The sequence below is a fragment of the Bos grunniens genome, chromosome 25, assembly GCF_055505025.1.
Source record: "Bos grunniens cultivar Pamir isolate PY7600 chromosome 25, Bosgru_T2T1.0, whole genome shotgun sequence".
In the NCBI taxonomy this organism is placed as follows: Eukaryota; Metazoa; Chordata; class Mammalia; order Artiodactyla; family Bovidae; genus Bos; species Bos grunniens.
Window position 1 is genome coordinate 33328711 of NC_141189.1, and position 14958 is coordinate 33343668.

The 14958-nt window shown below is 54.1% G+C and overlaps 1 protein-coding gene across 10 annotated transcripts in view; it reads right to left on the reverse strand.

Moving 5' to 3' along the window:
* Positions 1-310: 310 nt before the first annotated feature.
* LOC147345432 (MHC class II transactivator-like) overlaps positions 311-14958 on the reverse strand; it is a 59480-nt gene continuing 44832 nt past the window's right edge. For 9 of the 10 annotated variants that reach the window (XM_086375753.1, XM_086375762.1, XM_086375756.1 and 6 more), the window contains 10 exons: positions 12929-14579; positions 11859-12017; positions 10959-11030; positions 7449-7529; positions 6837-6929; positions 5553-5639; positions 2918-3001; positions 2674-2757; positions 1550-1656; positions 311-1016 (listed from right to left, as the gene is read on the reverse strand). In XM_086375753.1, the coding sequence (XP_086231879.1) occupies positions 1581-1656; positions 2674-2757; positions 2918-3001; positions 5553-5639; positions 6837-6929; positions 7449-7529; positions 10959-11030; positions 11859-12017; positions 12929-14579 (2387 nt within the window). In that variant the 3' untranslated portion in view covers positions 311-1016; positions 1550-1580. The remainder of the gene's footprint in view (positions 1017-1549; positions 1657-2673; positions 2758-2917; positions 3002-5552; positions 5640-6836; positions 6930-7448; positions 7530-10958; positions 11031-11858; positions 12018-12928; positions 14580-14958) is intronic. The other variant, XM_086375755.1, reaches the window with a different exon arrangement.

Genomic DNA, 14958 nt, shown 5'->3' on the forward strand with positions numbered 1-14958 from the left:
CGTGAGGAAGCCCCCACATGGAGAGCCCCCGCCCCACTTAGAGGCAATGAGGCCCCCAGTCAGCAGTCAGCATCAGGTGCCAGGCATACGAGAGACAGAGCCTTCAGACGACCCCAGCTGACCCGGAGCAGGGCAGAGAGATGAGCAGTCCCCGCCAAGCCCTGCCCAAAAGACAGATGTTTAAGAGCAGAATAAACATCGGTGCTGTTTTTAGCCACTGCGTTTTGGGGGTGGCTTGTGATGCGTTAGTTAGCCAGAAGAGTGTGCACCCCAAACTTAGTAATCACAATGTAAACACAGGACCCGCCCGTGGGATTAAACGACAGATTTATATGTAGTGGAAAAAACAAACAGGAAATGGAGGCAAAAAGGCGAATGTGGTCCAGGCCACGGCCCCGCCCCCCCTCCGTTAGTGTATCATCAGCTCTTTCCCCGAGAAGGTCCAGTGCGTATGGCCAGGCCTAGCTTTGGCCTCGGTGAAAAGAGTCAGTGCAAACCAGTGAGTCCCAGAGACAGAAGGCAGCTGCTGAGAATTTCCAGTGGTCATGCTTTGGGAAATGAACAGGCTGGATGATGCTCACAGGCATCCTTGGAGCCGGTCCTGCTAGGAGAGCAGCCTGGAAACGTGCTTTCCCCCCAGGCCACAAGGGACCTGGGCAGGCGGATCTGTGGCTGCCTCATCCATCGCCCTGGCCTTGGCCACGGCTGTCTGCAGTGTCCTTTGGGGAATGCCCTCAGGGCTTCTGGGCGTTCAGCAATGGCCCCCGGGTGCCCGCCCACCTGCCAGAGCGGCGGTGGCTGAGCAGGGCTGACATCCACCCGGGGATCCGAGGGGTCGGTCCACAGAGCAGGCAGCCGGTCCTCTCCCCAGCTGGGCGGGGGCTGACCCTGAGTCACCGGGGCTGGGCACCACAATACCACGTCCCACGGGACACAGGCAGAGAAAAGCTGTGTCCCCAAAGAACCAGGCGAGGTTCCAGCACCGTCAGTGTCCTCGGAGAGCGTGCTGTGGGAGGCTGGGAGAGGGGAAATAAGGAAGCTTTAGGACAGGGCAGGTCAGCACACGGCGAGAGCGTGGTCGAGCCCGGGGATGGGAGGGCTGCGGGGATGGAGGAGGGGACATCCCAGGTCGGGGGGCGAACGGAAGCGAGAGGACAGTCACATGCACAGAAATTGGTAGAACAAATTCCTCTGAAGACAGGGCCGGGCAACGGGGCAGCCCGAGGACTGAGATAGCAGCCGGACTAGCCGGGGCATCCTCGGAGGAAGACCTTCCAATGCTGAGGGCCGCGGGGCATGCATGCAGACCTGCCTGTCCTTTCCGGGGCCCCAGACATGACCACAGGGAGGATCCCCAGGGCCCAAGTCCTCAGAGCCTTTAGAAGACACCCCAGCAGAGAAGGAGGTGGGGTAGAGGGGCAGCAGACAAAACACGGGTCCAGGAGCAGTCACCCAGCTCCTAGCCACTGCCCCGCCCACCTTTCCCGAATACTGACTTCCTGGGACCCTGTACCTGGAGCCTCCTGGGGCTCTCCCCTCCCAAGCTCACCTCAGTTCTCTTGTCCCAGCCACAGCCTGGATCATCTCAGAATGATTCGTGGGTCCAGCTGCTGCAGGTGTTCCTGGACGCCAAAGGGGATGGTGGGCGTCCACATCCTGTGAGGGGCCATGGCACACGGAGGCCAGGTCAGAGGACGGGGGGGTGGTCCGGAGTCCCCAACACAAACTGCCTCCAAATTCCACCTCCACCCAGCTTCGTGTGGGGTCATGGGGACACCAGAAGTCTAGTGACCCCGCCTTTTTAAACTTGATTCTGCTTCAAGGAGATAGTGAAGGACAGGGAAGCCTGGCGTGCTGCACTCCCTGAGGCCGCAAAGAGTCGGACACAACTGAGTGACCGAACCACAACTGGTGAGAACTTGCTGTGTGACCTCAGAAAGGTTAGCTAACCTCTCTGTGCTTTCTTCACATCTGCATAATGAGTCTTATAAGAACCACCCTACTTGTCTTAGCAAGAGATGAGTGATTATGTACACACCAGTGGTTTGAAAGATTATAAAGTACAGTATCGGACAGTGGACATCATAGTGAGGTAATAATAAGTAAGTCTGAATCATATGAAATTGACCGTTGTATAGGTCAACAGTGGAGGAGGGCATAGCAACCCACTCCAGTGTTCTTGCCTGGAGAATCCCCATGGACAGCGGAGCCTGGTGGGTTACAAAGGGTCGCAAAGAGTCGGACACAACTGAATGACTAAGCATAGCACAGCACATAGGTCAACAGATAAAAGCGATTTCGTATTGTTCAGCTTACTATATCGAGTCTTTTCGTGTACCAGACACTGTCCTAAGTATCTTGACTAATTTAAACCCCACAAAACTGCTTGGGAGTAAATATTATTATCACTCCCATTTTACAGATGAAGAAACTGAGGCCAGGGAATTCCCTGGCAGTCCAGTGGATGGGACTCAGCGCTCTCACTGTTGAGAGCCTGGGTTCAATTCTTGGTCAGAGAACTAAGATCCCCTAAGCTGAAGCAAAAAAAAGAGACTGAGGCCAGTGGGGTGACATGTCTTGTTGCCCATGGTCACACTCTGGAGAGGGGCAGAGTGGAATTTGAGCTCAGGTGAACCCCACGCTGACTCCCCCTCCATCTTGGCCAAGACTTACGCCAGTGTCTTCACCTGAGGGCACTTTCTCAGGCCAGCGGCAAGCTGCTGAGCCCCAGCGGCTGTGAACTTGTTGTACTGGACGCTGGGGAGAGAAAGCCATTGTGGATCCTGGCCCTGGGGACCATCCAGCCTCAGACCAAGGCCAGCACCACGCTCTCGACAACCAGCCCTTCCCAGGATGCCAGCAAGAGACCCTCGGTCCTCCCAAGCCCTGCCCGCATGGCCCAGGCTCCCACACTCACTCCAGCACCCGGAGGGACACCATGTCTGGAAGCGCGTGCGCCAGGCTCTCGGCTCCCGCGTCGCAGATACAGTTATTGTACAAGCTGTGGGAGACAGAGGTCAGGCCAGGGGTCGGGGGTGCTGGGGGGTCAGGGCCTGGCAGCAGACACACCAGCTGGGACTACTGCCCCATTCGACAGAGGGGAAAACCGAGTAATTTCTCTGTGGTTACTCAGTGAGTCTGGGGAAGCAGCAGGACTGAGTGGAGGTAGCTTCCTGCCAGGGACACCTCAAGTTCAAATCCCAGCTCTGCAGCTTGTTGCCTGACTTTGGGCAAGTTACCCAGCATCCCTGTGACTCAGTTTGCGCCTCCATAAAATGGGCATGTTAGAGTAATAGTGGGGAAGAGTAAATAAGTTCATGTTGGTAAAACACCCAGAACAGGGCCCAACACGTGGAATGAACTACTTGTTAACTATGGTTATTATATCTCCCGGGGGGGTTGTGAGGTTATATCAGTTACTGTAGTGCGCCCAGCACTGGGGATATAGCAGGGAAGAGCGAGACCCAGAGTCACTGGGCAGGCTTGGCTGTCTATAGGGTACTCAGTCACCATCAGCAGTGTCAAAAATAGAACATGGGCGTCGCGGATGCCTCATTAACAAGAGTCCTTATAACAAGCCAGGTGCGGCCGCGGTTCTGATTTCAAGGCCGTGACTCTGCCTCGACCCGGCCTCAGAGCAGCGCTGCAGGACTGCATGAAAACGCAGCAGGTCTACACTGCAGCAAAGGGATTCACGCTAAACTCCGGGGACCCCTGAAGTCATGAGTTGGCTCGCACCAGGGGAGGAACCAGGGAGAGGTTTTGCAATCTCTTCCTGGGATGGACCTTAGAACCCAGGGGGCCCTTCCTCCCCCACACAGGGAGAGGATTCTTCCCATATTTCACTGATGCCAAGATGTACGTGTTCACATTTGAAAATCACTGAGATCAGGATGTGTCTGATAATCAAAGGATGTCATCATTTAGTTAACAGTGTTTTGTCCTCTTAATGATGTCTTACCAATGGAAGGCATCTTAAAGTCCTTAAAATATGAGGTTTGTTTTTTTTCATTTTTTGGCCATGCCGTGCAACTTGCAGGATCTCAGTTTCCCAGTCAGGGATAGAACCTGGGCTGCAGCAGTGAAAGCCCAGAATCCTAACCACTCGGCCACCAGGGAACTCCCAATATGAGTGAGGTTTTTTAAAGTGTCAGTCAGGTCACACATCACCCCCACCGGGCCCATCTGCTTCTCCATTCACACCGGAAAACCCCCAGTCTCCCTCCTGACCCTAACGAAGGTCTCCCTGTATGGTCTGGCCTCCCCTGACCTCTCTCTCCTCATTTCCCACTCTGGGCCTAGTTCCTTATATCCAGCCACAGGGGCCCACCCCCCTTCTGGCTCTGAAGGACCCAACCCCTTTCCCACATCAGGCCCTTTGCATCTGCATCCCACAGAAGGGGGAGGGCCACCTCCTCAGAGCTCTCCTGACCTCCCTGGTGAATTCAATCCTCCCTATTGTCCTCTCCCTGGCCTTTGTTAGTTTCCTCCTTCCCAGCATGAATCAGCGTTTCAAATACTGTTTCCTCATGTGCTTATTTATTATGCAAGGAGCTCAAAAGTAAGACCTGTGCTAGTTTTGTTCAAGCTGTATCTCTAGTTCCTAGCACCGGTTCTGGCCCACGGTTGATATTAAAGAATCTTAGATGCCCTCACAACTCTAGGCAGTGCCAACATAGACTGTACAAGCTGCACAGCACACAACCTATACAATGGCACGCAGGGACCCTGGCTGGAAGGTTAAAGGACTGGAAAGACCATCAGTACCGGGCACCACCAGGGGCCAGGCTATGAGTGAAAGTCGTTCAGTCTTGTCCGACTCTTTGCGACCCCATGGACTGTACAGTCCATGGAATTCTCCAGGCCAGAATACTGGAGTGGGTAGCCTTTCCCTTCTCCAGGGGATCTTCACAACCCAGGGGTCAAACCCAGGTCTCCCGCATTGCAGGTGGATTTTTTACCAGCAGAACCACAAGGGAAGTCCAGGGGCCAGGCTGGAAGTAATCAAAAGCAAGATGTGCTATTCCAAGCCTCACCAGAAGGTGGCAGTGTAGGCACGGACCGGTGTCTGAGTGACAAGAGCCAGCCAAGGCTGCCTGTGCATGGTCAGCCTTCCAGAAATCACTAACCCTGGACTCCAGAAAAGGCTCAGTCTTGCCATCCCCTGGGGAAGGAGGACCAATATTTATTAAGCACCAGAGCCAGGCACTGCACCAAGAGTTTTCTGTAGGCCATAGATATGGTACTCATTTTCCAGATGAGGAAACAGACTTGGGATGAGAAAACGACTTGCCCAGAATTTGCCCTTCCTCCGGGGGCTGCTAACCCTCTTGTCCAGGGTAGTGTCATCGCCCATCTCCAGCAGGGTGTGTTCGTGTTGGGTTTTAGGTCGGTGCCCCCCACTCCCCAACCCCACCAAACTGTGCAACACCAGCCCAACAGAACAGCCTGTAGCGACTGCTTCCAGGGACCTCGCGGCCGGTAACCAAGGGGGCTCTCTGCCCACCCCAAGCCCACCAGCTCAGCACCTGACGGACGGGGACCCCACTCACCTCAGTCTGAGGAGGGACGTGGCCAGCGCGGGCAGAGCCTCGGCCAGCTTGCAGGCACCCACGTCGGTGATGTTGTTCTGGGACAAGCTGCAGGGGTGCAACAGGGGAGGGCTCAGGGCCAAACCTGAATGCCCCTACCCACCAGCGCTCATGCCCCAGGCTCGGGCAGAGCTGGGGACCTCCGCTTCCTCACAGGGCGGCCCAGGGCAGCAAATGCAAGACAGAGCAGTGGGTGCTGAACTATGTGAGGGGCACTGCGGGTAAACTGGACCAGTGAAAGGATGCCAGTCACATGCTGAGGCTGAGCGGGATGACGGGGTGAGGATGCAGGTGAGAGAGACTGCGCTTCCCCCACGCCTGTTCTGAGTTCACAGGGTCCCTTCTTTCCCTCTGGACCACTCTTCAGACTGTCATTACAAGAGAGTTCACATTATTTGTTTGAGCTCCTCGAGGGGAGGGGTCGGGTCTGTTTTGTTCATTACTGTAAACATGTGCCTAGAGTCATGCAAAGTACATAGGAGGTGCTCAGAAGATACCTAAGTGGGGAAGGGAACGTAGGAGACAGAGATGGAGGGAGGAATCAGGGAAGGGAAGAAGGAAGGAAGGGACATGGGAGGGAAATCTAGCTCACTCACATTATCTCCTTAAACACTCCAAATTACTTAAGAAGTCTCAGTGTCCCTCCATCAGGGAAATCCCTAATTGGTTCTGGTGAATTCTGTGGCTTCCCTGATCATGGTTGTGGAGTAGAGTGTGCATGAAGTTTAACGATCCCTCTAGGTTCAGTAAAAAAAAAAATCATGCTGACCCTCCTGCCTCATCCATCTCCCACTCTCCCAAACCCAGAACAGTTTTTTTTTTTAATCAAAATTTACTATTTTACTAACAATCTTTTACTGATAAATCCTAACCTAGCTCTCACCCTCAGTCTAACTTTCTCTCATTAGACACTGCTTACATTCATTACTGCACACTTCACAATTATGATGGTTGTTTGTTGGTTTATTGTCTCCCCTCCCTAGAAGATCTCTGAGGCCAGGGACTTTGCTTTGCTAAAAGCTGGGTCTCCAGGGCATTGAACTGTGTCTGCACATAATAGGTGCTTCTTACATATTTGTTGATTAAATGAATAAATGATTAGTAGAATCGCTGATTAAAGAAATGACTGAATGAGTGAATGGGTGCATGACTAAACAGATGCATGATTGAATGGATGAGGGAATGAAAGAAAAGGCGGGACTTTGGGGACAAATGCAGCAAGAAGGGCAAGCCCAGCCCACTCACTTGAGTGTCTCCAGGGCCTTCAGCTGAGGGAAGGTGGCTGAGAGCTGGGCGACACCCTCGTCCCCAATCTTGTTCTCGCTCAGCGAGTCCAGGCTGCAGGTAGAATCAGATGGGGGGCATCAGCCAGCACCCCAGAGGCCACCTGACCCTCCCCCACCCTCCAACCCAGCAGCAGCCTCCTCCGGTCCCCCGACCCCTGGGCACACCATGGCCAGATGCAGCTGAGCTCCAAGAATATGAGAGCGTCTTCATCACCTGGGAGCACCAGGTGGCCAATCAGGGGACAAGGCTCTGACTCCCCACGGACCTGAATCTCTGTTATTCCTTGGAGCCCCATGAGCTGGGGCAAGTTCCCCAAACTCTCGAGACCTGAACTGTACAACTGGGATCACATTCCTCACCCCTACATCCCCCGTGGGGTTGCTGGGAGCAGCACAAGAGGGAAAAAGAGTCAAAGGTCACAAAAGGATTCAACTTCTTTTTATTGTTTCCATCTTTCGTCCCTTCCCTGCAGTGGGGGCATCCGGTCACTCACACCAGCCACACTAAGGAAGCAGGGAGAAGGGGACAAACAGGGCCAGGGCTTGGAGAAATTCCAGGGTTTATACTCACTCTAGATGCTGAAGGGAAGTAAAGGCCTCAAGGATCTTCACCAGTTTAGGAAAAACCTGTGGGCCCAAGACAGGGCCCAGCCTAGGAAGCAAAGAGCAGAGTCAAAACCCTGAAACAGCCATGGCCCTGCTATTCAACCCCACAGAAGGCAGGCCCACCTGAGACCTTACCTCCTCCCTGCCCTCCTGGTGGGACCCCAATCCTTTCTACTTCAGGCAGATATCACAAAACCCACTCAAGAGGCCTGCTGGGCTCCCAGCTGGGGGCTCCCCAGCCTTCATCTCCACGTGGGGAGCCAGGGCTCACTCCTGCCATTATCCATGTAGACCCTTCTCCCACCCTGGCCTGGGGAAATGGTTCCCAGATGCTGGCCTGAGGACCCACCTCCAGCCCTGAGAAAGATGACTTACATATTTTCCATTGCTATTTCATAACAAACAGAACCATTTCTTGAGCACTTTTTATATGCCAAGAACATGCCGGGTTCATCACTCAGATCTCATTTAATCCTCACAATGACTCTGAACTAGGAGCCCTTCTTAGTCCCATTTTACAGATGGGGAAACCAAGGCACAGAGAGGTTAACTAACTCACGTAAGGCCACACAGCCTGGATGGACATTTAGAACAGACTTCAAGGGAATGAGAAAAAGAAAGATGGCAAAGGGCTCTCTCTCTCTTTTTAATATGGTTAAATTACTCAAGGTAAAGAACCATCTTTTATTCTGAAATTATATCCTTTGAACTTTTTTGACATCATAATGCTTCATTTTTGATAAAATTATGGTGCCATCAGTGGCTATTTCTCTTGTTTGAATGAACATACCTGATATAAATTAAAAGATGGTAACTTCACAGAGTCACTGAAATTCACTTTGAAATATTCACAATCTTTGAAACCCCAAAGCCTAGGAATCATCAGCCTCAATAAAAGGTCACGAGAGGGGGATCAGAAATCCGACTTGAATCTGGGCTGGCTTCCCTGGTGGCTCAGATGGTAAAGAATGTGCCTGCAACGCAGGAGACCTGGGTTCCATCCCTGGGTCAGGAAGATCCCCTGGAGAAGGAAATGGCAACCCACTCCAGTATTCTTGCCTGCAGAATTTCACGGACAGAGGAGTCTGGTGGGCTACAGTCCATGGGGTTGCAAAGAGTTGGAGATGACTGAGTGACTAACACTTTTCACTTAGCTTCTCTGGGACCTTTTGGACAAATCCCTTCATCTCTGAGTCTCAGTCTTCTCAAAGTTAGTCCCAGTCTTGAAGGATTTTTAAAAGATTAAGGAATTCATTTACTAAATATTGATTGCTTGCCTATCGGGTGCCAGACCCACCAAACCTGGTAACGCAGATCGCCGTGAACAGAAGAGACAAAAGTCAAAGCCCTCGTGGAGCTAACATACCAAGGGGCAAGATGGATCATCAGAGAAACTGGTGAACTGTCCGGTACGGAAGATTATACGTGATGCGGAGAAAAGCCCAGTGCGAGCGGGGCAGAGCTGTACTTTCAAATACGGGAGACAGGAAAGGCCTCTCTCAGGGATCTCCGTGGTGGTCCAGTGGTTAAGACTGCACCTTGCAGTGTAGGGGACACAGGTTCAGTCCCTGGCGGGGGATCTAAGATCCCACACGCCACGGAAAAACGAAGCCTGCGTGCCACAACTAGAGAGCTCATACACAGCAAGGAAAAATCCCGCATGACGCAACAGAGATCCTTCAGGCTGCAACTGAGATCTAGGAAAGCCAAATATAATAAATAAATGAAAATGTTTTAAAGTTTGTTTAAAAAAAGAAAAGATCTCTCTTGCTGAAAACCAGAAGAAAGTGTCGGCATGGGCCATGCAGACACCTGGGGAAAAGAGTCCTGGGCAGAAGGCACAGCCAGTGCAGAGGCCCAGAGGTTGGACCAGACCTGCTGCTAAGTCACTTCAGTCGTGTCCGACTCTGTGCGACCCCATAGAAGGCAGCCCACCAGGCTCCCCCGTCCCTGGGATTCTCCAGGCAAGAACACTGGAGTGGGTTGCCATTTCCTTCTCCAATGCATGAAAGTGAAAAAATAAAGTGAAGTCGCTCAGTCGTGTCCGACTCTTAGCAACCCCATGGACTGCAGCCTACCAGGCTCCTCCGTCCATGGGATTTTCCAGGCAAGAGTACTGGAGTGGGGTGCCATCGCCTTCTCCATGGACCAGACCTAGTGAGGTTGAAAACCATCAAGAGGATGCACATGGCTGCAGAGTGCAGGAGGCAAGGCTGAAGAGGTAAAGGGGGCCTGAATCGGGAGAAGCGTCCACCAGCACAGCCCCTGCTGGGTTCCGAGTGGCTGAGCGGCCTCATCTATAGGCAAGTGAGACCAACAGGTTACCCTACATGGTAGCTGCCAGTCCCATGCCCAAAATAGTCCCTTCCTTCCTTCCTTCTTTCCTCAGAACTTCTCGGGGCTTCTGGCCTGCAGGTGGCTAGCCTCTGGGTTTTGGATTGTGTTCTACCCCACGGCTGCTGCTCCCCAGAGCACAGTTCCGACCTCAAGCTAGGGGCTTTTGAAGCTGAAAATAATTCAAAGCCAGAATGGGTCCTTGGTACTTGTTTTCGTATGTTTCCTCTTTTCAGCAACACTTTTTTTTCTTTAACCTCTGCACAAATTTGGCATCTTGTCTCTCTCTGCTCAAAAGAAGAGATGGGCTTGGCTTTTTCTGGAGGGCCAGGGGAGCAATGATCAGGAGGAGCAGGTAGCTTGTGGGTGCCCCATCAAGGACCCTGGGCAAGTTACTTAATCTCACTAGGCCTCAGTTTCTTCATCTGTAAAATGGGGGCAATAATGACTATCTCCCAGCTCTTAAAATTAATGAGATTACATACAAAAGGCACTGAGTACACTGTAGGTGCTTAATAGTTCCTTCCTAATCGTCAGATGGTTTAAAATCCCTAACAAGGTCCAACTATGAATTTAGCTTTTTCCCGCAGTGGAGCAAGAGCCAGCCAGGCTGATCTGACATTTGTGACTTCGGACAAACAATTTATCCTCTCTAAGGTCTCAGTGTTTGCTTCTGTACAATGGGGAGATAATAACAATTTCTCCACCCAGCATGGTTCATTCCTATTCCTTTGCCTAGCTTCAGTGCTTCAATCACCTGCTCCAGGAAGCCCCCTAAGTCTGATTCTCATAGCCCTTGAGTTTCCAGCCACTAATCACAGCAGCAGGTGGTAATTTTACACCAGACAGCAAGCTGATTGAGAACAGTGGCCTTGGCCATAGGAGTAGATCTGTTGAATGAGTGGATATGAATGAGCATCTTCACCAGCAAATGGGCCAATTAGCTTCACCCGTGAGACCCTCCAGGACTAGCCTGGACTGGCCATGCCCCAGCTGCTGGAAGCTGGTTTCCAGAGTGGTGGGGGAGGACGAGAGGATAAGAATAATTCTGAGGGCTGATCTGCATTCTGGTGGCATCAGCCCAGCTAACGCTGGAGGAGAAACCTCATGGGAATCCGAGACGCTCCACCCCTTGGCTTACGCAAACTCCAGCTTCTTTAAGTCTCGGACAGCAGGGAGCTCCCCAGCTGCTGCTTCAGAGGAGCTTCTTGTCCTGGAGAGAACGGGCAATGTCAGTGGAGAGCTGGCACAGTACCATCACTGAGCCCCTTCCTCTGGGTCTTAGTGCCCCAGGGCCCAGAATTCCCTGGAAGGACAGCCTTCCTCAGGCTTCTGTTGTCCCCTTGTTAAAAAGAAAAGAACCTCCAAAAAGGATATTGTTAAGGCATCACTGTGTGTTTCACACAAAAGAGCCTTAGAGGAGGCACTACCCACACCCTCCCCAGAGCACAATATGTGCTCAAACAATGCACGATGAAGCAAGGAGGGAATGACACCCGTCCTGCAGTCATGTCTCCTCTACCATCTCAACCTTAGACCTCTGCCGTCTATAAAACGGGGATCCTGGTCCCGGCTGCCTTGAAATGTAGCCCTGGTGTCACTTGTATGACTGGATGAACACTTAGCAGGAGAGACTATCTCCTTGGCTATATTTATTTATTTATTTATTTTTAAAATTTGGTTGCACCTCACAGCATGTGGGGCCTTAGGTCCCTGGCCAGGGATCAAACTCACGCCCCCTGCACTGGAAGGTAGAGTCTTAACCACCGGATCGCCGAGGAAGTCCCTCAAAATGTGTCCTTAGATTTAGCTGGGAAAGAAGTTCGTCCATGATGGCAAGTTCGGAAGTAGACACAGTGATAGATCCTGGGGTTTCTACCTGAGTGGTGACCGCAGTGAGAGATTCTAGATGGTCATTGCCCAGGGATGGAGAGGGGCATGGGAGGTTCCCCCAAAAGAGGAGGCACTGGAAGTGCTCATGACAAACTTAACACTAAGTCCTGTGCAGCCTGGACCACCTCCCATGTCCCCTCCCCCTCACCTCTGGATCTGCACGAGATTGCCAAGGTCTTCCACATCCTTCATGGACTTGGCCTTGAAAGGCTCGATGGTGAACTTCTCCTCCACTGCCCGGAGTAGCTTGGCCTCCCCACGCTGCTGCAGGGACTCCCATAGCTCCACAGTGTCACTCAATGCAGCCCTGTGAAGGAAGGGCCTCAGACCCGGGCACGGTGACCAGGCTAGACCATAATGGGGGAGGGGGAGCAGCTCTATGAAGGAACCTCCTACCTGTTCAGATACTTTCCTTCCTCAACACAACCCCTACTTCCTCTAGGGAGTCTTGCATGACCACTCAAGCCCTTATCACTTCTTCCGTTTACTCAACTCTCCCAAGGGTTTTATTTCCCTTTTTTGCTTTGGCTACCAGGAAGCTCAGTGGAAAATTCTCAGTTGAATGACAATGTTGTCAACCTTACCGCATGGGTAAATTATGCTTAGGGGGAAGGTGGAAGAGATCCTCTGGTGATTAAATGACCAAACAGATCACCAAAGAATTTAGATTCCTTAATTTAAGGAATTTTTACTTCATCCTGAGGGAGGTAGGGTGCCTCTGAAAGATTGGAAGCAAGGATAGAGTATGATCAGATGCAATTTCTAGTGAGACTGTGCTGATGGTGGAATATAACATGGAGTGGGACAGGAGACTGGAGGCAGGGAGGTTGAGGGAGGCTATGGCCTTAATCCCACCATGACAAAATGTGGGCTTGATGGGGTTTCCATCTCCAAGGGATGGAGAAAAGAAAATGAATTCAAACCCAGATCAGTCTTAGATCTAGACGTGGCCCAGTGCCTGGCTTAAGGCCGGTCTTCACATTCTGGTTGAAAGAATGATGCTGTCCTTCCCTGGCTGTGTGACCTCAGGAAAGCTACTATCCCTCTCTTAGCTTCGGCTTCCTCATCTTAAAAAAAAGGATGGAATCACGTCTGCCCTCATCGGGCTGGCATTCATTCTAAATGAGACCCCCCATAGAGTCAGCACTGGGCACAGCACCAAGACACCCTGCAGGCGCCCAAGGCCAAGGAGCCCCCTCTCCTGTCCCCGGCCCCCACCTGAAACGGGTGACACAGCTGAGTCCCACGAGGCTCCCCAGTCCAGAGGCGTCGACGCCAGTGCTGCGGAGGTCCAGGGAAAAGTCTCGGCCCGCGGCCTCCAGGGCGCTGCCCAGCACATGGGTGTCAGGAGGCGTGAGCCGTGTGCCCAGGAAGGAGAGGCGGGCAGGGAGCCCCTGCAGCACGTGCTGCCAGAGCCCGGGGTCCAGCGCCTCGTGGGCACAGTGCAGCAGCTCCAGCAGCCGCCCCGCCTGCAGCGTCCCGGGCTGCAGACGCTTCAGGTACCTCGTGAGCACCTTCTGCTTCCTGTCCGCCGACGTGGTGGCCGCCGGCCCTGCCAGGGCCCCCAGGCAGCCGGCGCGAGGCTGGAAGACCAATCCGACCAAGAAGCGCGGCACGCCCTCCAGCCAGTTGTCATAGGGCCGCTTCTTCCTCGGGGTTAAGGCCAGATACTGCGGCAGCTCCTTGTCCTTGATTTCGCCGCTCAGAGCCAGCCACACGGCCCCCAGGAAGCACTGCAGGAGGAAGCTGGAGAAGGCCAGCTCCGTCTCCGGGGCCCCCGGGGTGGGCCGCAACCAGCCTTGGGCCACAGCCCAGGCCCTCGCCTCCGCCGACGGTAAACAGCCCGCCTTCAGGCCCCTCTGGTGCGCACGGCCCAGCTCCCAGGCCAGCCTGGCCAGTTCCGCCAGGGCCCCCGGGGGGCCATCGCGAGCTGCTGGGCCTAGCAGGCCCACGTAGAGGCCCGTGAGCGTGGAGGGCAGCTGGGCTTCATCGCTCCGCTGCAGGAGGGCCTCCGCGAGCTGGCACACGGTCCGGCACACGGTGGGGCTGTGGCTGTGGCTCAGGAGGAACGGCCGGGCCTGCAGGAGCGCCAGGGCTCTCTCTTGGTGCTCAGCGGTCCCCTCCGACTCAAAGTAACGCCTCACATAGGTCTCAACCTGCTGGGCCGAGAAGCCGGCCACCTCAAACAGGGCGTCCACCTTGCTCAGGCTCTGGGCCAGGCGGCCCCGGGGCCAGGCCGTGAGCAGCAGGGTGCAGCCCCGCAGCAGCTTGCGCTGGAGGAGGCCCGCCAGCAGCCCCCGGAGGGAGCGGGGCTCTGCCGACCCGGGGCCTCCTGTGCTGTGCAGGGAGCCATCGTGGGCTTCCAGGTCCTCGAAGCCATCCAGGATGAGCAGGATGCGGTTGGGCCTCCTCGCAATGTAACTGAGGACCTCGTCGTCCACCGGCAACGGCTGCGGGCCCAGGGAGGACAGCAGATCCTGCAGGCGGTAGGAGGTCCCCGGACGGTCCAAACGATGGCAGGGGACACAGAAGACAAAGTCGTACTGTGGCAGCTGGCCGTGGGCCCAGGCCCGGCTCACGGCCCGGGCCCAGTGACTCTTCCCATGTCCCGCTTTGCCCAGCACAGCGATCACCCGCGTCTCCCGGGGCTGCTGGCGGTCGCTGGCGGCCAGCAGCACCTCGGCCAGACCCCCTCGGGCCGGCTGCCGCTCTGCCCAGTCCAGGGTGGCCAGCTCTCTCTCCTGGCTCTTCCCGCTGCTCTTCTCCAGCCTCACCCTCACCAGGTCCATGTCCACCAGGGTGCCTTCCGGGCCGGTGGGCTGGGCCTGGTACTTGCCCCGTAGCGACTGGTAGAACTGCTCCACGCTCTCTGCGCAGGTCAAAGGGTGTGTGGGGTCGGGGGAGAGGAGGATGCTCGTGGCAGGACTGGCCACTGTGAGGCCAGCCCGGCCCCCGTCACTAGCGTCTTCATCCATTCATCTCAGCCTTCCCTAAGCACGTTCTTGATTAGTGGCCTCACTCAGTTATCCAGACACTCATTCATTCCTTCTTACACCCAGTCATACCCTCATCTCACTTGATTATCTATCCACTCCATTCACTCGCTAACCTTCATTGTTTTTTAACTTTTATTTTATATTGGGGTATAGCCAATCAACGATATTGTGGTAGTTTCAGATGCCCAGCAAAACAACTCAGCCAGACATGTACATGGATCCATTCTCCCCCCAGACTCCCCTCCTATTGAG